The 25,149-nt window shown below is 41.2% G+C and overlaps 1 protein-coding gene across 1 annotated transcript in view; it reads left to right on the forward strand.

The window, feature by feature from the left end:
- Nucleotides 1–25,149, forward strand: part of Ush2a (usherin) — a 680,823-nt gene that overhangs the window by 128,160 nt on the left and 527,514 nt on the right. The window contains exon 13 of the mRNA XM_085835345.1: nt 24,536–24,719. Within this exon, the coding sequence (XP_085691471.1) occupies nt 24,536–24,719 (184 nt within the window). The remainder of the gene's footprint in view (nt 1–24,535; nt 24,720–25,149) is intronic.

Consider the following 25,149-nt stretch of genomic DNA (forward strand, 5'->3'; position numbering starts at 1 on the left):
AGTATGTATGATGCAAATATAGGGTCCTTCTTCTATGGGAGAAAACCAAGATGGATAAAGCCACTTAATTTATAATCCATGAACTTGAAAGACACAAAAAAAGAAAAAATATATATATAAAATGATAAGAACAAAGCTAAGATCAGTGGTTGCCAGGAGCTGAACCTTGTGGAAGAGAACTGACTGGAAAGAGACACCAGGAGAGGTCCAGGTGAGTTATCATCATTAAAATTTGATTGTGAGTAGTTACATAACCACCAGTTTTCAAAATCCATTGATCCATAGAGGTAAACCTAGGAAATGCCACTTTAGGAAAGTACGTTGCAGTAGTAAAAGGAGATTTCCCCCATCGCCCCCAGGCTACAACATTCACATTCTCCTTCCCCCCCGCCCCCCATCCAAAGAGGCTTCCCTGCTCCCTCTTCCCCCTCTGTGCATGTTTGGCCACCATGTATTCCTGATGACGCCTATGATTCTATACTCAGTTATGCAGATGGACTTACAAGCCACCTGCCTTTCACAGTTCCAAGCGGTGGGAGGCTGTTCTTTTTTGGTTCCTTCTGACAGGATGTGCACCCCTGAGCTAATTCTGCATGGCCAGAGATGTCAGGACCCCTCAAGTGATCAGCATATCCAGGGATCGGTTTTACCTTGGTGTAAGGAGTCAGTGTCCCCAGGAAGTAAGAGCATTGTGGAGAGCCAGGTCAACAAGCTGAACACAGCTGCTACTTCTGTGCCTTTTCCCCTTGAGCAACCTTTCAAATTTGCTGTCTGTTGAGGTTTTCTCTCCTGAACTAATTTTGTGTTCTTTCTTTAAAAAACCTTTACCTTTAAAAAGGTGTCTGATTTTCTGGGTAGAGTCTCCTGCATGGTAAATAACCAAGATTCTGTGTCCTTGTTTTTCAATGTTAAAGGGATTCCCACAGGTCCAATGATGTATATTTTGGCTAATTATCTTCTGGTAAATTGAATGTTTCATTCTGTCTAAATTGTGCATACACTGTGTGTGTCACCTATTTTAAAGAGCTTTTCTAGTTTTGGATAAAACTTGAAACAAAACCTCTTCCTTTTGATAAAGATCTGATGCAGCATCCAGACATCTGGGCAGTCTTAATAACCCTGACTGTGGTCTTCTGAATGTTTCCGTGTGTTGTGTCAATGCAGGCACAGAGAAAAATAAGCAATAGCCAAACAGATGAAAGAACAGGCTTTTCTTTTTCTGTGCATCATGGACTTCTGCCTCATCTGGACAGAACGTCTCTGGTCTTACACATCTTCCCATCTTGATCCTAACCAGGGTGACCCATTGTTTCCATCCTTTGACTGTTTGCCTTCAAGATGTCTCTGCCGTGGAGTGCGCCCAAAGCGCCTTTGCCACCACATATAACAAAAGGAACCTCACCTTGGCAGATGCCTTCCAACTCAAACACCATTTTCAGGCAGCTTAGCCACTCTGGTTCTGGGTTTACTGTTGGTGTATGCGGGGTAAGGGGCTGGATGACGAGCTCCAAAGACATTCCTGTCTCGCGTCCCTAGTACTGGAATTACAGGTGCACGCTCCCACACATGGCTTTTTAACTTGTGTTTTTCTGGACTGAATTCAGGTCTTCATATTTGCGTGGCATCTCCCCAGCTTCCAATTTATGTCTCTCTTAATGCTTTGGTTTATTCTTCTTGGTATTTCCATGGCCAGCCATTACAGGATAGTTTAGCAATTACCGAGACTGATGGCTACCAAGTATGAATTTATTTCTTTTTTAGAATTAGATTGTAACAGAGCTGTGTATTCAGCATGTGTAGGATTGACTGATTTCTTCCAACAAAAGCTCTCATTTAAAAGAATGCCTCACTCCCCATCGTCTCATACATTTAGTGAACCAGAAATATTTTCTAAATATTCAACATCAGTGTTTTAAAAGGTGAGTTCATTCAAGCCTCTATAAATATGTAATCATAAGGCAAATTTGAAAATGTACTAACATTTATTTCACATGCTGGTTATTATTTGAGTCTGGAAAGAAGCTCAAGTTCAAGAAAGCATGTTAATGTTACACTTTCATTCCAAATACCTTCTTTTATGACTTCTTTTATGAAAGTTGTATGGATCTATGTAAGGGGGGAAGCATCCCTTTGTGTATATACACCACATTTTTTTTTTTACCTAGCCATCAGCTGATGGTAAAGAGAATGGGATACTGTCACTTGAGACAACCTTTATAGAGCTGGAGGTGAGGTGTTAAGAGAAATAAGCCAGGCTCAGAATGGCAGGTACTCTGTGAGTTCACCCTTATGCAGGATGGTGATAAGTTGGGATCATATAAGCATAGGGTGGGGGATAGGTAACAGACACTGGGAGGTGTAGGAAGATGGAGAAGACTGGTAACTGGATTCTATCGGATGAAACACAGGGTCCCCAGTGGGGGAGCTAGAGAAAGTACTCAAGGAGCTGAAGGAGTCTGCAACCCTACAGGTGGAACAACAATATGAACTAACCAGTACCCCCAGAGCTCTTATCTCTAGCTGCATATGAAGCAGAAGATGGCCTAGTCAGCCATCACTGGGAAGAGAGGCCCCTAGGTCTTGCAAACTTTATATGCCCCAGTACAGGGGAACAAAAGGGCCAAGAAGTGGGAGTGGGTGCGTAAGGGAGCAGGGCGGGGGAGGGTATAGGGGACTTTCAGGATAGCATTTGAAATGTAAATGAAGAAAATATCTAATAAAAACAAGGAGTTTGGCATGCTGTGGAGGAGTGTAGTGATTATGTAATGACCTAAATACTTCTAAAGGACTAGGCAGAAAGGCATCTTTGTTTTTAATTTGTAATCAATATTTTAATTAATTCTTTGAGGATTCCATGCAATATTTTGTTCATATTCTCCCTATTTTCTCTCCCCTGACTCCATTTTGTTTCCACTCACAAGTCTCTACTCCTGTAACATCCTGACTTTCTCTTTTTTTAAATTTAATAACCCGTTGACTCTAATTTGTGTTGTCTATACTCTTCTGGTTGTGGGGTCATCCAGTTTCATGTGACTGACCTACAGGAGCCACAGCCTTAGAAAGAACTGATATGCCTTTCTTGGGAAGCTACCAGCTGTCTATAGATTCTCAGTTACCAGCTGTCCATGGATCCTCAGTTACCAGCTGTAATAGATCCTCAGTTACCAGCTGTCATAGATCCTCAGTTACCAGCTGTCATAGATCCTCGTTACCAGCTGTGATAGATCCTCAGTTACCAGCTGTGATAGATCCTCAGTTACCAGCTGTCATAGATCCTCAGTTACCAGCTGTCATAGATCCTCAGTTACTAGCTGTCATAGATCCTCAGTTACCAGCTGTCCATGGATCCTCAGTTACCAGCTGTCATAGATCCTCAGTTACCAGCTGTCCATAGATCCTCAGTTACCAGCTGTCCATGGAGCCTCAGTTACCAGCTGTCATAGATCCTCAGTTACCAGCTGTCATAGATCCTCAGTTACCAGCTGTCATAGATCCTCAGATACCAGCTGTCATAGATCCTCAGTTACCAGCTGTCATAGACCCTCAGTTACCAGCTGTCCATGGATCCTCAGTTACCAGCTGTCATAGATCCTCAGTTACCAGCTGTCCATAGATCCTCAGTTACCAGCTGTCATAGATACTCAGTTACCAGCTGTCATAGATCCTCAGTTACCAGCTGTCTATAGATCCTCAGTTACCAGCTGTCATAGATCCTCAGTTACCAGCTGTCCATAGATCCTCAGTTACCAGCTGTCATAGATCCTCAGTCAAGGTAAGGGTTCTTGAACTGCTTCCAATGCCATGCTAGGTGACAACTGACTTGATCGTGTGCAGGTCCTATATAGGCAACCACAACTGCTGTGAACTCATGAATATAGTAGTCCTGTCATGTCCGGAAAACACACACACACATACATTTAGTTGATCCCATCTATATGTTGTTATGAATCAGTTTTTAAAAAGTTGAATTAAATTTAAATCAGAACCTGATGCAAAAACAGATTAGGTGTAGGCAGCATTAAAATGAGAGTGATTGTGTTGTTAAGAATGTCAGAAGATGGAAAGATCTCCCATGGTCATGGATTTGCAGGATCAATATAGTAAAAATGGCTATCTTGCCATAAGCAGTCTACAGATTCAATGCAATCCCCATCAAAATTCCAGCTCAATTCTTCAACGAATTAGAAAGAACGATCTGCAAATTCATCCAGAATAACAAAAAACCTAAGATAGCAAAAACTCTTCTCAAGGATAAAAGAACCTCTGGTGGAATCACCATGCCTGACCTAAAGCTGTACTACAGAGCAATTGTGATAAAAACTGCATGGTACTGGTATAGCAACAGACAAGTAGACCAATGGAATAGAATTGAAGACCCAGAAATGAACCCACACACCTATGGTCACTTGATCTTAGACAAGGGAGCTAAAACCATCCAGTTGAAAAAAGACAGCATTTTCAACAAATGGTGCTGGCACAACTGGCGGTTATCATGTAGAAGAATGCGAATTGATCCATTCCTATCTCCTTGTACAAAGGTCAAATCTAAGTGGATTAAGGAACTCCACGTAAAACCAGAGACACTGAAACTTATAGAGGAGAAAGTAGGGAAAAGCCTCAAAGATATGGGTACAGGGGAAAAATTCCTGAATAGAACAGCAATGTCTTGTGCTGTAAGATTAAGAATCGATGGGACCTCATAAAATTGCAAAGCTTCTGCAAGGCAAAAGATACTGTCAATAAGACAAAAAGACCACCAACAGATTGGGAAAGGATCTTTACCTATCCTAAATCAGATAGGGGACTAATATCCAATATATATATAAAGAACTCAAGAAGGTGGACTCCATAAAATCAAATAACCCCGTTAAAAAATGGGGTTCAGAGCTGAACAAAGAATTCTCACCTGAGGAATACCGAATGGCAGAGAAGCACCTGAAAAAATGTTCAACATCCTTAATCATCAGGGAAATACAAATCAAAACAACCCTGAGATTCCACCTCACACCAGTCAGAATGGCTAAGATCAAAAATTCAGGTGACAGCAGATGCTGACGAGGATGTGGAGAAAGAGGAACATTCCTCCATTGTTGGTGGGATTGCAAGCTTATACAACCACTCTGGAAATCAGTCTGGCAGTTCCTCAGAAAATTGGACATAGTACTACCGGAGGATCCCACAATACCTCTCCTGGGCATATATCCAGAAGATGTTCCAACTGGAGCCTCTTCCGGTCTGAACAGCACCTGGGTAGCTAGAGCACAGGGTCTGCTGATACCCGCCAGCTACCCACGACACCCGCCACAGGATTTTGAGACTTCTGGTGAGTGGAACACAGAGTCTGCTCCAATCTTTAAACAGTGACAACGATAACAACTAACCCCAGAGATTACCAGATGGCGAAAGGTAAACGTAAGAATCTTACTAACAGAAACCAAGACCACGCACCATCATCAGAACCCAGCACTCCAACTTCGCCCAGTCCAGGGCACCCCAACACACCGGAAAAGCTAGACCCGGTTCTAAAAGCATATCTCACAATGATGGTACAGGACATCGAGAAGGACTTTAATAACACACTTAAAGAAATACAAAAGAACACTGGTAAACAGGTAGAAGACATTAAAGAGGAAGCACAAAAATCCCTTAAAGAATTGCAGGAGAACACTGCTAAACAGGTAGAAGACATTAAAGAGGAAGTACAAAAATCCCTTAAAGAATTGCAGGAGAACACTTCTAAACAGGTAGAAGACATTAAAGAGGAAGCACAAAAATCCCTTAAAGAATTGCAGGAGAACACTGCTAAACAGGTAGAAGACATTAAAGAGGAAGCACAAAAATCCCTTAAAGAATTGTAGGAAAACCAGACAAAACAGGTGATGGAATTAAATACAACCATCCAAGACCTAAAAAGGGAAGTAGAAACAATGAGGAAAACCCAAATTGAGGCAACACTGGAGATAGAAACACTAGGAAAGAAATCTGGAACCATAGACACGAGCATCAGCAACAGAATACAAGAGATGGAAGAGAGAATCTCAGGTGCAAAAGACTCCATAGAGAACATCGGCACGACAATCAAAGAAAATACAAAATCCAAAAAGATCCTAACTCAAAATATCCAGGAAATCCAGGACAAAATGAGAAGATCAAACCTACGGATAATAGGAGTAGATGAGAATGAAGATTTTCAACTCAAAGGACCAGCAAATATATTCAACAAAATTATAGAAGAAAACTTCCCAAACCTAAAGAAAGAGATGCCCATGAACATACAAGAAGCTTACAGAACTCCAAATAGACTGGACCAGAAAAGAAATTCCTTCCGACACATAATAATCAGAACAACAAATGCACTAAATAAAGATAGAATACTAAAAGCAGTAAGGGAAAAAGGTCAAGTAACATATAAAGGCAAGCCTATCAGAATTACACCGGATTTTTCACCAGAGACTATGAAAGCCAGAAGGGCCTGGACAGATGTTATACAGAAACTAAGAGAACACAATTTCCAGCCCAGGCAACTATACCCAGCCAAACTCTCAATTCCCATAGATGGAGAAACCAAAGTATTCCACAATAAAACCAAATTCACACATTATCTTTCCACGAATCCAGCACTTCAAAGGATAATAACAGAAAAAAACCAATACAAGGACGGAAACCACGTCCTAGAAAAAGCAAGAAGGTAATCCCTCAACAAACCTAAAAGAAGACAGCCACAAAAACAGAACACCAACTCTAACAACAAAAATAAAAGGAAGCAACAATTACTTCTCCCTAATATCTCTTAATATCAATGGACTCAACTCCCCAATAAAAAGACATAGACTAACAGGCTGGCTACAGAAACAGGACCCAACATTTTGCTGCTTACAGGAAACTCATCTCAGAGAAAAAGATAGACACTACCTCAGAATGAAAGGCTGGAAAACAATTTTCCAAGCAAATGGTAGGAAGAAACAAGATGGAGTAGCCATTATAATATCTGATAAGATTGACTTCCAACCCAAAGTCATCAAAAAAGACAAGGAAGGGCACTTCATTCTCATCAAAGGTAAAATCCTCCAAGAGGAGCTATCAATTTTGAATATCTATGCGCCAAATACAAGGGCAGCCTCATTCATTAAAAAAACTTTAGTAAAGCTCAAAGCACACATTGCACCTCACACAATAATAGTGGGAGACTTCAACACACCACTTTCACCAATGGACAGATCATGGAAACAGAAACTAAACAGGGACACAGTGAAACTAACAGAGGTTATGAAACAAATGGATCTGATAGATATCTACAGAACATTTTATCCTAAAACGAAAGGATATACCTTCTTCTCAGCACCTCATGGTACCTTCTCCAAAATTGACCATGTAATTGGTCACAAAACAAGCCTCAATATCTACAAAAATATTGAAATTGTCCCATGCACCCTATCAGATCACCATGGACTAAGACTGATCTTCAATAACAAAATAAATAATAGAAAGCCAACACACACGTGGAAACTAAACAACACCCTTCTCAATGATATCTTGGTCAAGGAAGGAATAAAGAAAGAAATTAAGGACTTTCTGGAGTTTAATGAAAATGAAGCCACAACATACCCAAACTTATGGGACACATTGAAAGCATTTCTAAGAGGAAAACTCATAGCTCTGAGTGCCTCCAAAAAGAAACTAGAGAGAGCACACATTAGCAGCTTGACAACACACCTAAAAGCTCTAGAACGAAAGGAAGCAAATTCACCCAAGAGGAGTAGACGGCAAGAAATAATCAAACTCAGGGGTGAAATCAACCAAGTGGAAACAAGAAGAACAATTCAAAGAATCAACCAATCGAGGAGCTGGTTCTTTGAGAAAATCAACAAGATAGATAAACCCTTAGTCAGACTCACTAGAGGGCATAGGGAAAGTACTCTAATTAACAAAATCAGAAATGAAAAGGGAGACATAACAACAGACCCTGAAGAAATCCAAAACACCATCAGATCCTTCTACAAAAGGCTATACTCAACAAAACTGGAGATCCTGGATGAAATGGACAAGTTTCTAGACAGATACCAGGTACCAAAGTTAAATCAAGATTAGGTTAATGATCTAAACAGTCCCATATCCCCTAAAGAAATAGAAGCAGTCATTAATAGTCTCCCAACCAAGAAAAGCCCAGGACCAGATGGGTTTAGTGTAGAATTCTATCAAACCTTCAAAGAAGAACTAATCCCAGTTCTTCACAAACTATTCCACAAAATAGAATCAGAAGGTACTCTACCCAACTCATTCTATGAAGCCACAATTACTCTGATACCTAAACCACATAAAGACCCAACAAAAATAGAGAACTTCAGGCCAATTTCCCTTATGAATATTGATGCAAAAATCCTCAATAAAGTTCTCGCTAACCGAATTCAAGAACACATCAAAACAATCATCCATTCTGACCAAGTAGGATTCATCCCAGGGATGCAAGGATGGTTCAATATATGAAAATCCATCAATGTAATCCATTATATAAACAAACTCAAAGACAAAAACCACATGATCATCTCGTTAGATGCTGAAAAAGCATTTGACAAAATCCAACACCCATTCATGATAAAAGTCTTGGAAAGATCAGGAATTCAAGGCCCATACCTAACCATGATAAAAGCAATATACAGCAAACCAGTAGCCAACATCAAAGTAAATGGTGAGAAGCTGGAAGCAATCCCACTAAAATCAGGGACTAGACAAGGCTGCCCACTCTCTCTCTACCTATTCAACATTGTACTTGAAGTCCTAGCCAGAGCAATTAGACAACAAAAGGAGATCAAGGGGATACAAATCGGAAAAGAAGTCAAAATATCGCTTTTTGCAGATGATATGATAGTATACATAGGTGACCCTAAAAATTCCACCAGAGAACTCCTAAGCCTGATAAATAGCTTCGGTGAAGTAGCTGGATATAAAATTAACTCAAGCAAGTCAATGGCCTTTCTGTACACAAAGGATAAACAAGCAGAGAAGGAAATTAGGGAAACAACACCCTTCTCAATAGTCACAAACAATATAAAATACCTTGGCGTGATTCTAACTAAGGAAGTGAAAGATCTGTATGACAAGAACTTCAAGTCCCTGAAGAAAGAAATTAAAGAAGATCTCAGAAGATGGAAAAACCTCCCATGCTCATGGATTGGCAGGATCAACATTGTAAAAATGGCTATCTTGCCAAAAGCAATCTACAGATTCAATGCAATCCCCATCAAAATTCCAACTCAATTCTTCAACGAATTGGAAAGGGCAATTTGCAAATTCATCTGGAACAACAAAAAACCTAGGATAGCAAAAACTCTTCTCAAGGATAAAAGTACCTCTGGAGGAATCACCATGCCTGACCTAAAGCTGTACTACAGAGCAATTGTGATAAAAACTGCATGGTACTGGTATAACGACAGACAAGTAGACCAATGGAACAGAATTGAAGACCCTGAGATCAACCCACATACCTATGGTCACTTGATCTTTGACAAGGGAGCAAAAACCATCCAGTGGAAAAAAGACAGCATTTTCAACAAATGGTGCTGGCACAACTGGCGGTTATCATGTAGAAGAATGCGAATTGATCCATTCCTATCTCCTTGTACCAAGGTCAAATCTAAGTGGATTAAGGAACTCCACATAAAACCAGAGACACTGAAACTTATAGAGGAGAAAGTAGGGAAAAGCCTCGAAGATATGGGTACAGGGGAAAAATTCCTGAATAGAACAGCAAAGGCTTGCGCTGTAAGATCGAGAATCGATAAATGGGACCTCATAAAGTTGCAAAGCTTCTGCAAGGCAAAAGACACCGTCAATAAGACAAAAAGACCACCAACAGATTGGGAAAGGATCTTTACCTATCCTAAATCAGATAGGGGACTAATATCCAATATATATAAGGAACTCAAGAAGGTGGACTCCAGAAAAATCAAATAACCCCGTTAAAAAATGGGGCTCAGAACTGAACAAAGAATTCTCACCTGAGGAATACCGAATGGCAGAGAAGCACCTGAAAAAATGTTCAACATCCTTAATCATCAGGGAAATGCAAATCAAAACAACCCTGAGATTCCACCTCACACCAGTCAGAATGGCTAAGATCAAAAATTCAGGTGACAGCAGATGCTGGCCAGGATGTGGAGAAAGAAGAACACTCCTTCATTGTTGGTGGGATTGCAAGCTGGTACAACCACTCTGGAAATCAGTTTGGCGGTTCCTCAGAAAATTGGACATAATACTACCAGAGGATCCAGCAATACCTCTCCTGGGCATATATCCAGAAGATGTTCCAACTGGTAAGAAGAACACATGCTCCACTATGTTCATAGCAGCCTTATTTATAATAGCCAGAAGCTGGAAAGAACCCAGATGCCCCTCAACAGAGGAATGGAGACAAGAAAATGTGGTACATTTACACAATGGAGTACTACTCAGCTATTAAAAGGAATGAATTTATGAATTTCCTAGGCAAATGGATGGATCTGGAGGGCATCATTCTGAGTGAGGTAACATATTCACAAAGGAACTCACACAATATGTACTCACTGATAAGTGGATATTAGCCCAAAAACTTAGGATACCCAAGATATAAGATACAATTTGTTAAATGCATGAAACTCAAGAAGAATGAAGACCAAAGTGTGGACACTGTGCCCCTTCTTAGAATTGGGAACAAAACACCCATGGAAAGAGTTACAGAGATAAAGTTTGGAGCTGTGAAGAAAGGATGGACCATCTAAAGACTGCCATATCCAGGGATCCATCCCATAATCAGCTTCGAAATGCTGACACCATTGCATACACTAGCAAGATTTTGCTGAAAGGACCCAGATATAGCTGTCTCTTGTGAGACAATGCCAGGGCCTAGCAAACACAGAAGTGGATGCTCACAGTCAGCTATTGGATGGATCACAGAGCCCCCAATGGAGGAGCTAGAGAAAGTACCCAAGGAGCTAAAGGGAACTGCAACCCCATAGGTGGATCATTATTATGAACTAACCAGTACCCCAGAGCTCTTGTCTCTAGCTGCATTTGTATCAAAAGATGGCCTAGTAGGCCATCACTGGAAAGAGAGACCCATTGGACTTGCCAACTTTATATGCCCCAGTACAGGGGAATGCCAGGGCCAAGGGGTGTGGGTGGGTGGGTGGGGGACTGGGGGGGGAGTGTATTGGGGACTTTTTGGATAGCATTGGAAATGTAATTGAGGAAACTACCTAAATAAAAAAAAGATGGCCTATTCAGCTATCACTGGAAAGAGAGGCCCATTGGTCTTGCAAACTTTATATGCCCCAGTATAGGGGAACGCCAGGGCCAAAAAGTGGGAGTGGGTGGGTAGGGGGGTGGGGGGAGGGTATGGGGGACTTTTGCGATAGCATTGGAAATGTAAATGAGGAAAATACCTAATAAAATATTTTTTAAAAAATTGACAAATGGGACCTCATAAAATTGCAAAGCTTCTGTAAGGCAAAAGACACTGTCAATAAGACAAAAAGGCCACCAACAGATTGGGAAAGAATTTTTACCAATCTTAAATCTGATAGGGGACTAATATCCAATATATACAAAGAGAAATGTGGTACAGAGCTAAACAAAGAATTCTCAAGGGAGGAATAACGGAAGGACTGGGAAGCACTTGAAAAAAATGTTCAACATTCTTAATCATCAGGGAAATGCAAATCAAACAACCCTGAAATTCCACTTCACACCAGTCAGAATGGCTAGGATCAAAAATTCAGGTGACAGCAGATGGTGGCAAGGATGTAGAGAAAGAGGAACACTCCTCCATTGCTGGTGGGATTGCCAACTGGTACAACCACTCTGGAAATCAATCTGGCAGCTCCTCAGAAAACTGGACATAGTACTACCTCTAGATTCAGCAATACCACTCCTGGGCATACACCCAGAAGATATTCCATCTGGTAATAAGGATGCATGCTCCACTATATTCATAGCAGCCCTATTTATAATAGCCAGAAGCTGGAAAGAACCCAGATGTCCCTCAACAGAGGAATGGATACAGAAAATGTGGTACATTTGCACAATGGAGTACTACTCAGCTATTAAAAACAATGAATTTATGAAATTCTTAGACAAATGGATGTATCTGGAGGATATCATCCTTAGTGAGGTAACCCAATCACAAAAGAAGTCACTTGATATGCACTCACTGATAAGTGTATATGAGCCCAGAAACTTAGAATACCCAAGATACAATTTGCAAAACACAAGAAAATCAAGAAGAATGAAGACCAAACTGTGGATACTCCATTCCTCCTTAGAATAGGGAACAAAACACCCATGGAAGGAGTTACAAAGACAAAGTTTTTGAGCTAACACAAAAGGATGGACCATCCAGGGACTACCCCACCCAGGAACCCATCCCATAATCAGCCACCAAACCCAGACACTATTGCATATGCCAGCAAGATTTTGCTGAAAGGACCCCGATATAGCTGTCTCGAGTGAGGCTATGCCAGTGCCTGGTAAATACAGAAGTGGATGCTCACAGTCATCTATAGGATGGAACACAGGGCCCCCAACGGAGGAGCTAGAGAAAGTACTCAAGGAGCTGAAGGGATTTGCAACCCTATAGGTGGAACAACAATATGAACTAACCTGTACCCCCAGAGCTCATGTCTCCAGCTGCATATGTAGCAGAAGATGGCCTAGTTGGCCATCATTGGGAAGAGAAGCCCCTTGGTCTTGCAAACTTTATATGCCCCAGTACAGGGGAATAACAGGACCAAGAAGTGGGAGTGGGTGGGTAGGGGAACAGGGCGGGGGGAGGGTATAGGGAACTTTCAGGATAGAATTTAAAATGTAATAAAGAAAATATCTAATAAATAAATAAATATAGAAAAAGAAAAAAATACATTATCACCTTAAAAAAAATGTCAACCTCTTGGCTGGAAAGATTTCTTAGTAGTGCAGAGCCTTGGGAGTTCTTACAGAAGACCCAGGTTCAATTTCCAGTACCCCCAAGGTGGCTCACCCACCCATAATTCCTGTTTGAAGGCATTGAATCCCCTCATCTGGCCTCTATGAACACAAACACGTTTGTGGTGCAAAGTCATACAAAATATTTACACACATATAATTAATCAATTAATTAAATTTATAACAGAATGCCAACCTCATATCTTAATTTAGTGGGAAGGGCAGTAGATAGAGTATGTGATTAGGAGTACAGTTCTTGTAGCCACTGGCTTGTTAGTGGCCACCATCTGCCTTCAGCAATCGATGGCTGAGCTTCTTCCAGCATCTGTTTCTACTCAGTGGTAGGCAGTGCTGTTTCTAAGTACATGAATGGTGCCCACTGCTGTTTCATTCTACCCCCAATCCTTTGGTCAAGACTGCTTTTCATGTCCTTGGAGAGCTAACTATGAAAGACTTCCAAAGGGAACCTGTGTACATATCTAAGTTTGTATTAAACACATGAGTCCCTGTTATAAAAATGGAAAAGATATTGCATTGATGCAAATAACTAGCAAATAACAAATTTGGGAGTAGTCCATTTGCTAACTCTTGAGGAAATCTCTCCAGCAGCAATGAGTTTGCCACTTTTTACATGGCTCTAATTATTAGTGAAAATTTGAAATAATTACCAAAAATGCTAAAGGTCAGTGGGGCGCTAAGGGGATGAACAAAATCTCTTGTTAGTTTTTGGAGGTTTTTTTTCCATATACTTCATAGTGTTCTGATTATAATCTCATATGTATCTCACTCACACACTTCCTAATACAGGGTCTCCTCCTCAAGCATCTGTAGATTCTGACCCAGGATTATAAACTCTGGAATGGAATTGTAATACTCTACCAAGCAGTCCAGTTGCTAATACTGATAATTCTTCCCACTACTGAGAAGACTTTTGATCGTGGATACTGTAGGTGTCTTAGACTAATCAAATAATTTTGTATTTGCACTACTGAATGGAGCTTTCATTGAGTGACAGTTGACATGGAGAGTGGTCGTAAGCTAAACTACAAATGCATATGTAACATCCACTTTACAGTGATGGTCTACAGAGCTTCAGGGCTGCTCCATTCTCTAGCCCTGTATCTCACATTCTTCCTCAGTGGCACCAACTGCTCTGAATGTTTAAAAGTCTCTGGATGGCAAATTGAATAGGAGTGATCTTGGTAGAAGCAGAAACTGCCTTGTGCAGAGGAATAGCAGACTAGGTTTGTCACTATTTCTTAGTTTTTTTCTTTATTGTTTCCACTTTTTCCTTATTTAAGATTACAAGTGCTCGATTTAGAGTACACAGCCCAATCAGCTACTCTGGCTATTGATACAACTCTTGAGTATTTCTCAGACTCTCCAACTAAGGAAACTCCTGACCAAGCATCCTTGATGCATAAGATATTAGACTGTCTTTGTACACACGATAGCTGAATTAGTTAGCCCTTGTCCCAAAGACACTGATGCGCTAAGAAATTAAATAGGCACAGAGTAAACCAAATATAGAAATGTTTAAGGGTGAGCGCTGTTTTTTCATCATTGGCTGTAATACCCACTCTGCCCTCCTTTAAAGAGGACAGCAATTGTTCCCATCCTTTTGGAAGGAGTTTTGAGACATCTCTACTTTGGTAAAGAGCAAAAAGGAGTTAGTCTCCTAAAGGATAAGCAATCAGTATCATTTCAATTCCAAATAGAAGGCTGGGGTGGGTTTTGAGGTTAGGGGTCCCAGGGCAGAATCAAGGCAGAGGTGGCTTGGGGTTTGGGGTAGGGGTACCAGGGAAGGATCAGGTAAAAATAAAGATGGAGAGTGATTTTCCTGCACCTTCTTTTTAATTTTTTTCCAAGATTCTCATTGGTACAATTTATAAACCAAAGATGTGTGATTTAAAATAGTCAGTCCTCCTCAAAGCCCTCTGCTTTAGCTCTACCATGGGCAACTGCCCCATGGCTTTCAGTCCTTTTATGCTTATTAAAATTTAATATTTTTAATATTGTCCATTTATTGTTCTACCTCGATCTTCTACGTTTTAATTCTATTTGGGTGTGTGCATGTGTGAGTGAGTGTGTGTTTGCAGGTCAGAGGACAACCTTGGGGAGTTAGTCCTCTCCTTCTCCCATGAGGGATCTGGAGATGGATTCGGGTCATCAGGTGTGACAGTAAGAGTCTTTCTCATCGGAGCCGTCTCGTCATCCTGTTGACTGTTTTGAATTTAGAGACTCTCTCTGGTCATCAGTCCATGAGTACTTCGCTCCCCATATGGCTCCTAACATTTCTTTGCCATAGTTCTGTCAGTGCTCAGGGGTGACTGCTGTGACTCTTGAGATCGACGTTTGAACTAGCCATAAATGCATTATACTTCTTTTCCTGAAGAAAAGAAAGAGGATTCGCCTTTGCATCACCTTATAGAAGTTGTCTGGCTATTTTTAAGAACCAAACTCCGTGACTCAGGACATGGACCACTTTTTCTACTCCGAGGACTGACAGTACTCAGTGTTTTCCCTTGACTGTTGCAGTTTGTAGAAGGTTAGGCACCTGACCTTCCTCTTCTGCCTTGGGCAGAATCTTCAGCCCCACCCCACGGCTGGATTCCACACCTCACCTTTGCAGACACCTCATGTTGGGTTCTGAATTTTCATAAGTCTCTTATCTTTGCTTGTTTTGTTGGTTGGTTTTGTTGTTGTTGTTGTTGTTGTTTTTTGTTTTTTTGTTTTTTTGTTGTTTTTTGTTTTTTGTATAAATGGCTCAACATATGCTCCAGTAGCATCTAAAAAGAATATGAGGAACAAATTCATTGCATTTTGTATTTCTGGAGTTGTCTATTGTTTGAGACTATCCAACTACAAAGAGGTGTGTGCAACTTTACTTGTGCTTCAAACAATTTTCACAAAATAGCATACCATTGTTTTAGAGGTCTTGTATTTTCTCTTCTCTAGCTTTCTGGATGTTTCTATTGTTTCTTCCATACCTATGTATCTTGTTTTCAGAAATTCCCCAGCTGGTGTACTTTTTGTTTAACAATTCTGCTGATCGGTAAAGCATTTTGTTTAGGTCCGAGCACTCTTTGGTTCTGCAGAAATCTACCTCATAGATTCCTTGCAAGATGTAGACTGGTTTTGACCAGATAACCAACTGCATGCCAAGTCTGGCCAGGTTGAGAAATAAAATGATCTGTCACAGGCAGCCTTTCCAAGATCTCCCTGTTGGATGCCACACCCCATACTTGTTCTACCAATCCCTTTTCCTCTGTGTTTTCCTTCTGCAGTTAGAGCTTCCTGTCTTCTCCTAAACTGTGAGCCCAACAACCTCTTCCTTGGGGGAGGGATAAATCAACCCCGTATCGGACTGGAGAGATTTTTGATGCTTTGAAGCTCACACTTTCCTTTCTGGGTTTATGTGAGCTTGATCAATATGCTTATTGTGGGACTTTCTACTGAAAAATCCTTATTTTTCCCCTTAGATGTCTGTTATTGACTGCTATCCCCTTTTAGAGAAAAATAATTTCATTTGGGGGAATTTTTAGAAGGAAAAGATTGCTCTATCTACCATGTTTAACTGACAGTGCTGCCCTGCATTTTCTGGGCTGTAATCTTGTCATGTCAAATCATTCTAACCAGGCTTGACTCCTCTTCCTCGTAGAGCTCCCGACTCATCCATCACACTCAGTCCTGGGGGCTTTGCCTCGCAGTGTGACTCCGTTTTGATCACTTCTTAACACTCCCAGTCATTCCTCCCCAGTCTAAGCTACTTGTTCCTGGACTAGACAAGCAAATTCCAAACTCTCTCACTCTCTGCTTTATCTTTCTTCAAGGACTCCTGGCCATGCCATTACAGAAACAGGTACTCCCCCAAAGCCAGCCAAGTCTGGTCAACCCACCCTCTACTGGCTTTCCAGCAGAGTGAAGCACAAAGTAGGCAGGCTTTCCCAGCACCATGGTCTGCAATTTCCCAAGGCTCCCTGACTATGTTAGTGTCTCCCCAGCCAACTGCTGGTACTGTGACTCTGCACAATCATGCGATACTATCTCTCAGGCATATGGTATAGAACCTTCATAAACGGCTATCCATAAATATTTATTGAATGAGTAATTATGTATAAAAATACCTCCGTTGCCTTTGCCTATTTTTAGGTGTGGGAACAGCCAAGGCCTGTGGAGATGTCCTTGTGCCTCCAGATGATTACTTTCTTACTCTGCAAGGAAGAATGATAGCCCAAGTTATGTGTGCTTTGAAAACAAAACAAGATAAAGTGTTCACACATGCACGCCGTAAGAATGGGGCACGGTGTAATCAGGATGATTGTTGGTTTTGCCATCTTCTGACTTAAGAATTTCCACTTTGAACTTTGTTTTCTGGCTTTCATCTCTTAAGATGGCACATGCCAGGAGAACTTCCTAGAATCTTTCTAGGAAGTGGACATGCTTCACAGGAGCACTCTCTACTTTACCCTACTTCTTTGAGGATGCCAGTCCAAGATCGCATAACACAGGGTACCTGCATACATAGGCACATGCAATAGGACCCAGAGAGAAAAATCCTAGCCTAAAAACCCTGCCTGCTTCTCTTCTGTGACTATAAATATAAATTGGCCCATGCTAGAGGGCTCCACATAGATTCTTGCCCCACTTTCTTAAAAAGCATCATTGAGGAAGGTTTGTATACTGAAATCTCATGTATTATTAACCTAACCTTAGTACAGACTTACAAGGAATGGACTTAATTCAGCTGAAATTTATAGGCAATTTGTTAACACAGCAATGTGCACTGGAGAGCACGTTAGAGACACATTGGTTTTAATACGCCATTCAATAACTTGAGCAGAGGTGAAAAATCCTGCTTAACCTCCATTAAGTATTTTTAAAATGCTTTAATTTAAAATTATTTGTAGTGTGAGTATAAAGATGAATGTACACATACCCACAATAATAAATACAGCACTAAATATGTTTCCCCTGGTTTTTTTTCTCCAGCTCTGGATGACCTCGTACCGTTCAGCAGCCGGGCTTAATCAGAGGCCAGGCCGAGAAAGGCAGGGAAAGATGTCAAGCCATCCTGGGCTAGTGACCCTCCCATGTCCTTGAGAACCAGAGGCAGACAGGGGGTTTTATTGAGGGCATTGCAGCTTTGAAATACAATAAAGCCTAGTTGATAATGGAAACAGCTTCTCGTGACATGTTGAGTCCTAATAGGACAATGCTTCATGTTTTCCCCAGCATGGGCTTCTGCCTTTTATTTTACAAGTCACATAGACGATTAGGGAGTAAAACAGAGTATCTTGTTCCATTAGGAAGCATATCCTCTTGGCTAAGTGATGGGCTCATAAACCAGGATTTCATGAAGACCCTGCCGCGGATGGAACTGGAGTCAGGTGGCTGATGTTCTATTCAAACTTAGAGCCGCTGTTGGTATAGAGAATCTAATCACACCAATGTCCTGGAGCTTGGTGTGAAGAAAAGTTTGAGTTGATGTGTTTACCCCAGTGATCTGGGTCTCACAATACGTACCTCTCCCATGACCAAGGGCTAGAAAAGAAGCTTGCCTTGGAGAACCTGGACTATACTCTTCCGAATATGTGGAAGGAGGGGAGAGTTATTTTAACTTCCCTTTAGAAGAATCTCATTTCTGTGGAGACTTCATGATAACAGTTTCAGTAATGATAGTGCATAATAATTACTGAGTATTTACCGAGTGCTCGGCTCTGCCTCGGAGCCTGGCTGTGAAGTCCCAAGTAATATGCATATTTCTATGATGGAAGATCCATTCTCTCCTCACCTAGTAAGGCAAAAGGGAGTAGAATCTTATAATAGAAGAGGTACTTAGAAGTCCCTGAGAATCTGACCACAGAAGATGTGCCTCAATCTATGGGACTTTTTCTGAAAAAAAAATTGTCTTAAATATTCATTTAAAAAAACTTGAGGGAGCTGTGAATGACATATAGTTTCAAATATCTGTAATGTCTCATCTTCAGCTTCCCCTCAACCCGTGATGCTGGCTTGTTGCTTCAGGCCTTGGGATATCTCATTTGTTGTGGAAGATCCAAGTAATAGGCATGAAAAAAATAGCACTGTTATGGGCTGCTTGAGTGAGTGAATGAAAAGCTGAAGAGAAAAGCTCTAGGAATGGGATTATCTATACAGACTAGGTTGGAAGAATTTATAGATAGTCTCTATACCATGGAGAAGATACTTGGAAGTGTTGATTTGATAGATACTGAAATGCAGTAGAATGGAAACACAGTATAAAAGTTTGACTTGGGTTGTGACAATATGTATGAGTGTGTAATCATTTTCGTCTTCCTGATATTATCAGAGATTTCAGTATTTGTATTTTTTTATTATGTTTGTGTGTGATGCTTAGAAAGTATGCTATGACGGGGCATGGTGGTCCATGCCTTTAATCCCAGCACTGGTAAGACAGAGACAGATAATTCTCTGTGAATTCCTGGATAGCCTGGTCTACATAGTAAGTGGCTATCCAGCATGGGCTACATAGTGAAATGCTGTCTTAAAAAAACAAGGAAGGAAATGAAGAGGAAACATGCTTCTAAGAGTCTTCCCACATACTCACAGGTGCTCACATTGATAAGAAAGCTGAACTTTACGGAAAGCACATGAGTCTACTAGAAATCTTAGGACATTGGCCTCCACCATGCCATTTGCTGTAAAAGCAAGAGAACTGGGGGGTGGGGGGCAGGGTGTCTGACATTTTCCATCTCCCATTTGATTCATCAGATGATTTGTCAAAAGTCACATTTTTTATTGTCCTGATACTTACATCCCTTTCCACATTCCCTGCGAAGCTGGGCCACTCTGCCCAGTGACTCTTGACTCACAAATTCCTATTGATCATGTTTTCCTCTTATTGGGAAAAATACTTTCATACTTTAAGGGATATTTATCCAACTGTCCACACATCATTTATCCAGCTGCCCACCCATCCTTCCTTCTGTCTGCCCATCTATCCTTCCATCCACCCATTAAGCTATATATTCATTTTATTGCTGTATCCAGTTTTTGGTTGGCACATCTATTTAATATAGTACCAGACACTGGGCCCTGGGCTCCCTTAAGACATAAAATTGCAAACATGCAAAGGCCTTGTGCCTTAATCAGGGAATGCTGCTTTCTCTCAATGCAAGAAGCATGTAAGATAGACAGGAATGAGAATGGTGGGTTCTTCAAGGATCGGCACAGGGATAGTTTACTAGAGAAAATCTGAGCTTGGCTGTTAGAGTATATAGAACTGTGAAGGTAACAGAGGAGTGAACAGTTGCCAAAAGAGAAAATAAATGCATAGCATTTGCAGCATATCTAACTTAATAAGAGCATTAACTGTTCTAAATAACACTGGGGTGAGGGGCGTTATGTTTGTACTCCCTGGAACATTGGGTCTAAAGTCTGGAAAATGCTGCAGCATTATTTTATTATAAAACACCCAAATGTAGAGAAGCACTGGAATCCTGATTTGAAAATGACAGCCATTGGCACTGCATCCAGACACCCTAATTATCCGGCCCTTCTCAGCACAGATTCCTCTCACGAACATCCCGTCCATAGTTTAAGGTGCAGGGTACTGTCTCCTAATGGCCTATAATGAGTACTGAGCCAAGCGCTGCCCTCCTTTTCTAAACATGGCCCAGAGGTTAAGTTTGTTTTCTTTCTCCCATTTCAGGACCTTAGCAAAGCCTAGTTGTTCATGGTCCCCAGGAGGGATATTGCTAGGAAATGGCTCTCGTTTATGCTCAGGACAGGTGCTGTGTTGCACAAATAGCCCCAACAGGAGATGATGCCCCCAGTCTTACTAATAATGTAGCACTCCAGGGGTTCTCCGGGGCTCTTTGGCATACAGCAGTGTTATGATATGATGACCACTTTCTGTGAGCTGGACACTCCGTCCTCTACCTGAGGTTTGCATTGTTCAGGACAGTGAGTTAGCTGGAATACAAGAAGGGATGATAAGCTTTGCCAGGCTGGTGTGTGCTGGGGAACTCTCAGCTCTACATAAAACAAAGTTAGCACATTGGCCTGATGATGGCTGTGCTTAAGAAGGCAGCAGAAAGACATTCATGAGGGAGAACAGTTTCAGAAAAAAAAAAATCACTTACCATGATACAGATGTGAAGATGCGGACCGTGAAGCCGAGCTAATGGAGTGAGATCAGAGATGTATTGAGTTGCAGAAGAAATTAAGGTCAGTTATAATTAAGCCACACTCAGGAGTGGAAGTTTAAGTGGGAAGGGAGGGGAAACGTTGTTTTCTATAGTTGGAAGCCATCAAAGGAGAGGTAATGGTCTAGAATTAGGCACATTCAGGTGATGTGGCAAGTAATCTGCGCGCAGGAAGTTGCCTTCGTCATCCTAATTGAACTGCTTAAAAATAGGACAACTAAAATACTGGTGGGATTAACCTTTCTAATCGTGTCCTGGGAAGAGGCACATTCTCTCGATCCTCCAGTGTGGGTGAGACCTCAGCCGTTATTCTCTGCACACTGACGTCCACCATGCCTGCTTCCTGCCTCTGTGGGTGCTGTGTGCTTTTCACGCTTTCGTTGGTGGTTGTCCCCTGCTTATATTTCTGATGTCTTTCTGTACAGTGTCTTGCTATCCAAGATATGAGCTACCCAATCTTATATTCCAAATGCACCCCCATTTGTATACACAGACAAATGGCTCTATACAAATCTGTGGCTCAAAGCTATTGCAATAAGTCCAAATTAATTCTAAGTATCTATACTAATGGGTCATTTACCCAACCTGAAGAGCTGTTAGGACTCCGTGACACCACCCTTATGAATGTAAGGAGCTAGGTAACTTGCTCCAAAGAAAGCACAGCTCCTTCTCAGAGACCAAAGAGAAGCCTTAGGAGTTGGTGACTCGGATCCTATGACAAACAAGGCACTGGAAGAGATATTAGCTGATGTGACTATAACCTATTCCTTCAAATGGATGTAAGGATAAACATAGAGAAATAAAACCTGTAATCTGGCTGTAAATTGTCATGGAGATGATGCTCCCTGAGCCATCTGCCTGCTGGGTGTTCTGGATCTTTCCATGTGTCCCATTCTCTGTTGACGAGTGTGGTTTTTACTGCTTTTGAAGCTGTCTAAGAGCATTGCTAGGACAAGGACAGAACAGACTGATTTGTTTGTGACTTTGGGATGATGGCTTCTTTGTACTTGTAACTACATCCTTCAGTGTATGAGAGACCTAAGCAGTCATCCTCTATTTTTCCTGATACAGCCGACAACGCAGGGCAGGGTAGCTTTGTTTTCTGGCTTATTCTCTTCAGTAAGACTAGTATATCACCAAGCTTAATGATCATGACATTAGTATATTTTCATTTTCCATAACTTCACTCAATAAGCATTTTCTGTTCTCTCTCTCTCTCTCTCTCTCTCTCTCTCTCTCTCTCTCTCTCTTCTGTTGCCTGCCTCAGCTAAGCATTCCTTGTAGCATTTTGAATGTGCTTGTGTGTGCATCAAGTAGATATCTGCATGCGGGCATACACATGCATCTACACAAACTACACTAAGAACCCTTTATGTTTTCTGATTTTGTATTGTGGAGATCCATCTTCTGGCTCCAGAAGACTTTAAAGAACTCCAGTGTGATTATGAGCCTCACTTTTCTTTCCTTACTTTTGACATAAGAAAAGGATGTGGATTGCGGAATAAAACTGAAATCTTTAAACAGAGTGTGTGTGTGTGTGTGTGGTGCGGTATGTGTGGCATGTCTAGCATGTCTGTGTGTAGTGTGTGTGGTTCATGCCCATGCACGTGTACGTCTAGGTGAACGCATGTATGTTTTGTGAGTGCAGTGCTTGTGGAGCTCACTCACTCCTTGTGTCTGTTTTTATTAGCTCATCAGTGTTTAGTGAAGCCCTACTATGGGTAGCAGAGAGAATGATGATTTATACAGATGAGGTTCTGACCCTGATGCAGGTGACAGGCTGATGAAAATTAGATTAATTACATGTTTCTGGGCACTGGTGGGAATCAGCAGGGTGCAGTGAAGCTAATAGAGGCATGCCTGAATTGGCCTAGAGAAATTTGTTCATGGATTGAGGGGACCTGGCTTGCAGAGCAGCAGAGATAGATTGAAACCACTGCCATGGACAGAGCATCTCCCCCATCCCCACCCCGACCCTGTACCCCCAGAAAGGCATTCAAGGGTCATGGACAGAAAAAGGTAAAAACAACTCTGCAGTCTTCTGTGTTGGAAAATGACCATGGAGGGTTTGGAGTGCTAGACTACAAAGTGGGAAGCCATGGTAGCAATTTGGCTAATTTTTATATTTTTCTTGAAAGAAATAAGATATACATAGAGAAAAGAGACCTTGAAAGTATCTTTTGAGAAAGATTGTTTAAACTCCACTGTGGAGAGCTGATCAAGAGATCAGAGCTTGCCAGTGGGTAAATGGTTTCTGGAGTTGGGCAGCCTATGCTTGAAACTGGCTTATGGTAATCATTAGTTCAGTATGGTGGTAGTGGGCATGCAGGGGGGAGCGGTATTGTGAACTAAACTTTATATGCCCCAGTACAGGGGAATGCCAGGGCCAAAAAATGGGAATGGGTGGGTAGGGAAGTGGGGGGGAGGGTATGGGGGACTTTTGGGATAGCATTGGAAATGTAATTGAGGAAAATACATAATAAAAAATGTTTAAAATTTTTTAAAAAAAGAAGACATGATAGCATCTAAGCAGATTATTACATGTGAATCTAAGCACCATTTCCTGGTACATACCATGAAAAACGTAGTGGCAGCCTTCACAGGAAGCTGGGAAGGAACAGTGGAAGATTGCGAATCCTCTGGAGACACTGTCCCATAGGTCTCAATGACTAACAAAGTATAGATGACACATGAAGGAGACAGTTTAAGGGTTGAGAATTTTAACAATGTTCTTTATGATCAATTACATTTGAGTTTCTAATAATAACCCTTTAATATGAGTAAAGTGATTTTTTAATAAAAAAATAATTGTTTAATTAAATGCTAACTTGGAATCTTGTATTTTACCTGACTTTCTTACCAAATGTCTCTCTGATATATCGGATACAACATTTCGTATTTGGAAACTATTTGGAGGCGAATAGAAGAGGGCCAAGTTTTAGTTGAAGAACTTCAAATTGGCCTAAGTTATTTTAAATCGCAAATTCATTTTAAATGTGAATGGATGTTTTGCCTGTGTGTAGGCATGTACATCACACAGGTGCCTGGTGTCCAGCAAGGCCAAAAGGTCTCAGATCTCCTGGAACTGGAGTTTGAGACAGTTGTGAGTTGCCTGTGAGTACCTGGAACTGAACTGAAGGCCTCTATAAGAGAAGTGAGTGTTCTTAACCACCAAGCAACATCCCCAGCCCCTACACTAAGTCTTCATGCAGGTGACTGATTGGTTGTTTTTATTTGCCATTAGTATATTCATCAAGAAGAGTTCTAGTCACTCTTATAGTAAGGTCCAGAGGTCCCTTGATATCATTTTGGTTTTGTTTGCTGTTGAGACGCTATCATTTTGAGAGAAGATTGAACCAAACCTGAATTTGAATCCTTTTTCTTATTTCTAGGCTTTTACAGTTCTCCCAGCAATGCCACTGGCTGCCTGCCATGCTTATGCCACACAGCTGGCGCTGTGAGCCACATCTGTAATAGTGTCACGGGGCAGTGCTCTTGCTATCACCCCTCAACCACTGGGCGCAGCTGTCACCAGTGTCAAGAAAGTTACTTTGGATTTGATCCCCTGACTGGAAGGTAAGTCTTTATTTGTATAGATGACAAAACTTTACAGACTTTTATCTTTAGTTTTTCTTATCAACAAGAACTTTGGCAATTTTCAAGCAATAACTTCTAAAAAAAATTTCTTTGGGTAATATATTTTCTATTTCTTGATATCTTGCTTACTAAACTTAGTGGTTATCACTCCATTTTGTCCTTGTGAATTCTCTGGATATTCTCCCGTCATCAAGAAACAAACAAAACCCCTCTTCATTGGCCAAGAGGTATCTTCATTGTCTCATTTGTTTTGTTTTTATTTTTGTTTTTGTTTGTTTGTTTTGTGTGTGTGTGTGTGTGTGTGTGTGTATGGAAGCTAGAGGTCAACTTTGGGTATTATCTCAAAGAGCTGGCCTTTATAATAAAGGGTCTCCAGCTAGCTTGGTATATCCCCAGCTTTTGTTCCCAC

Source organism: Mus caroli, unplaced genomic scaffold (genome assembly GCF_978045245.1).
Source record: "Mus caroli unplaced genomic scaffold, Mus_caroli_1 scaffold_1, whole genome shotgun sequence".
Classification (NCBI taxonomy): domain Eukaryota; kingdom Metazoa; phylum Chordata; class Mammalia; order Rodentia; family Muridae; genus Mus; species Mus caroli.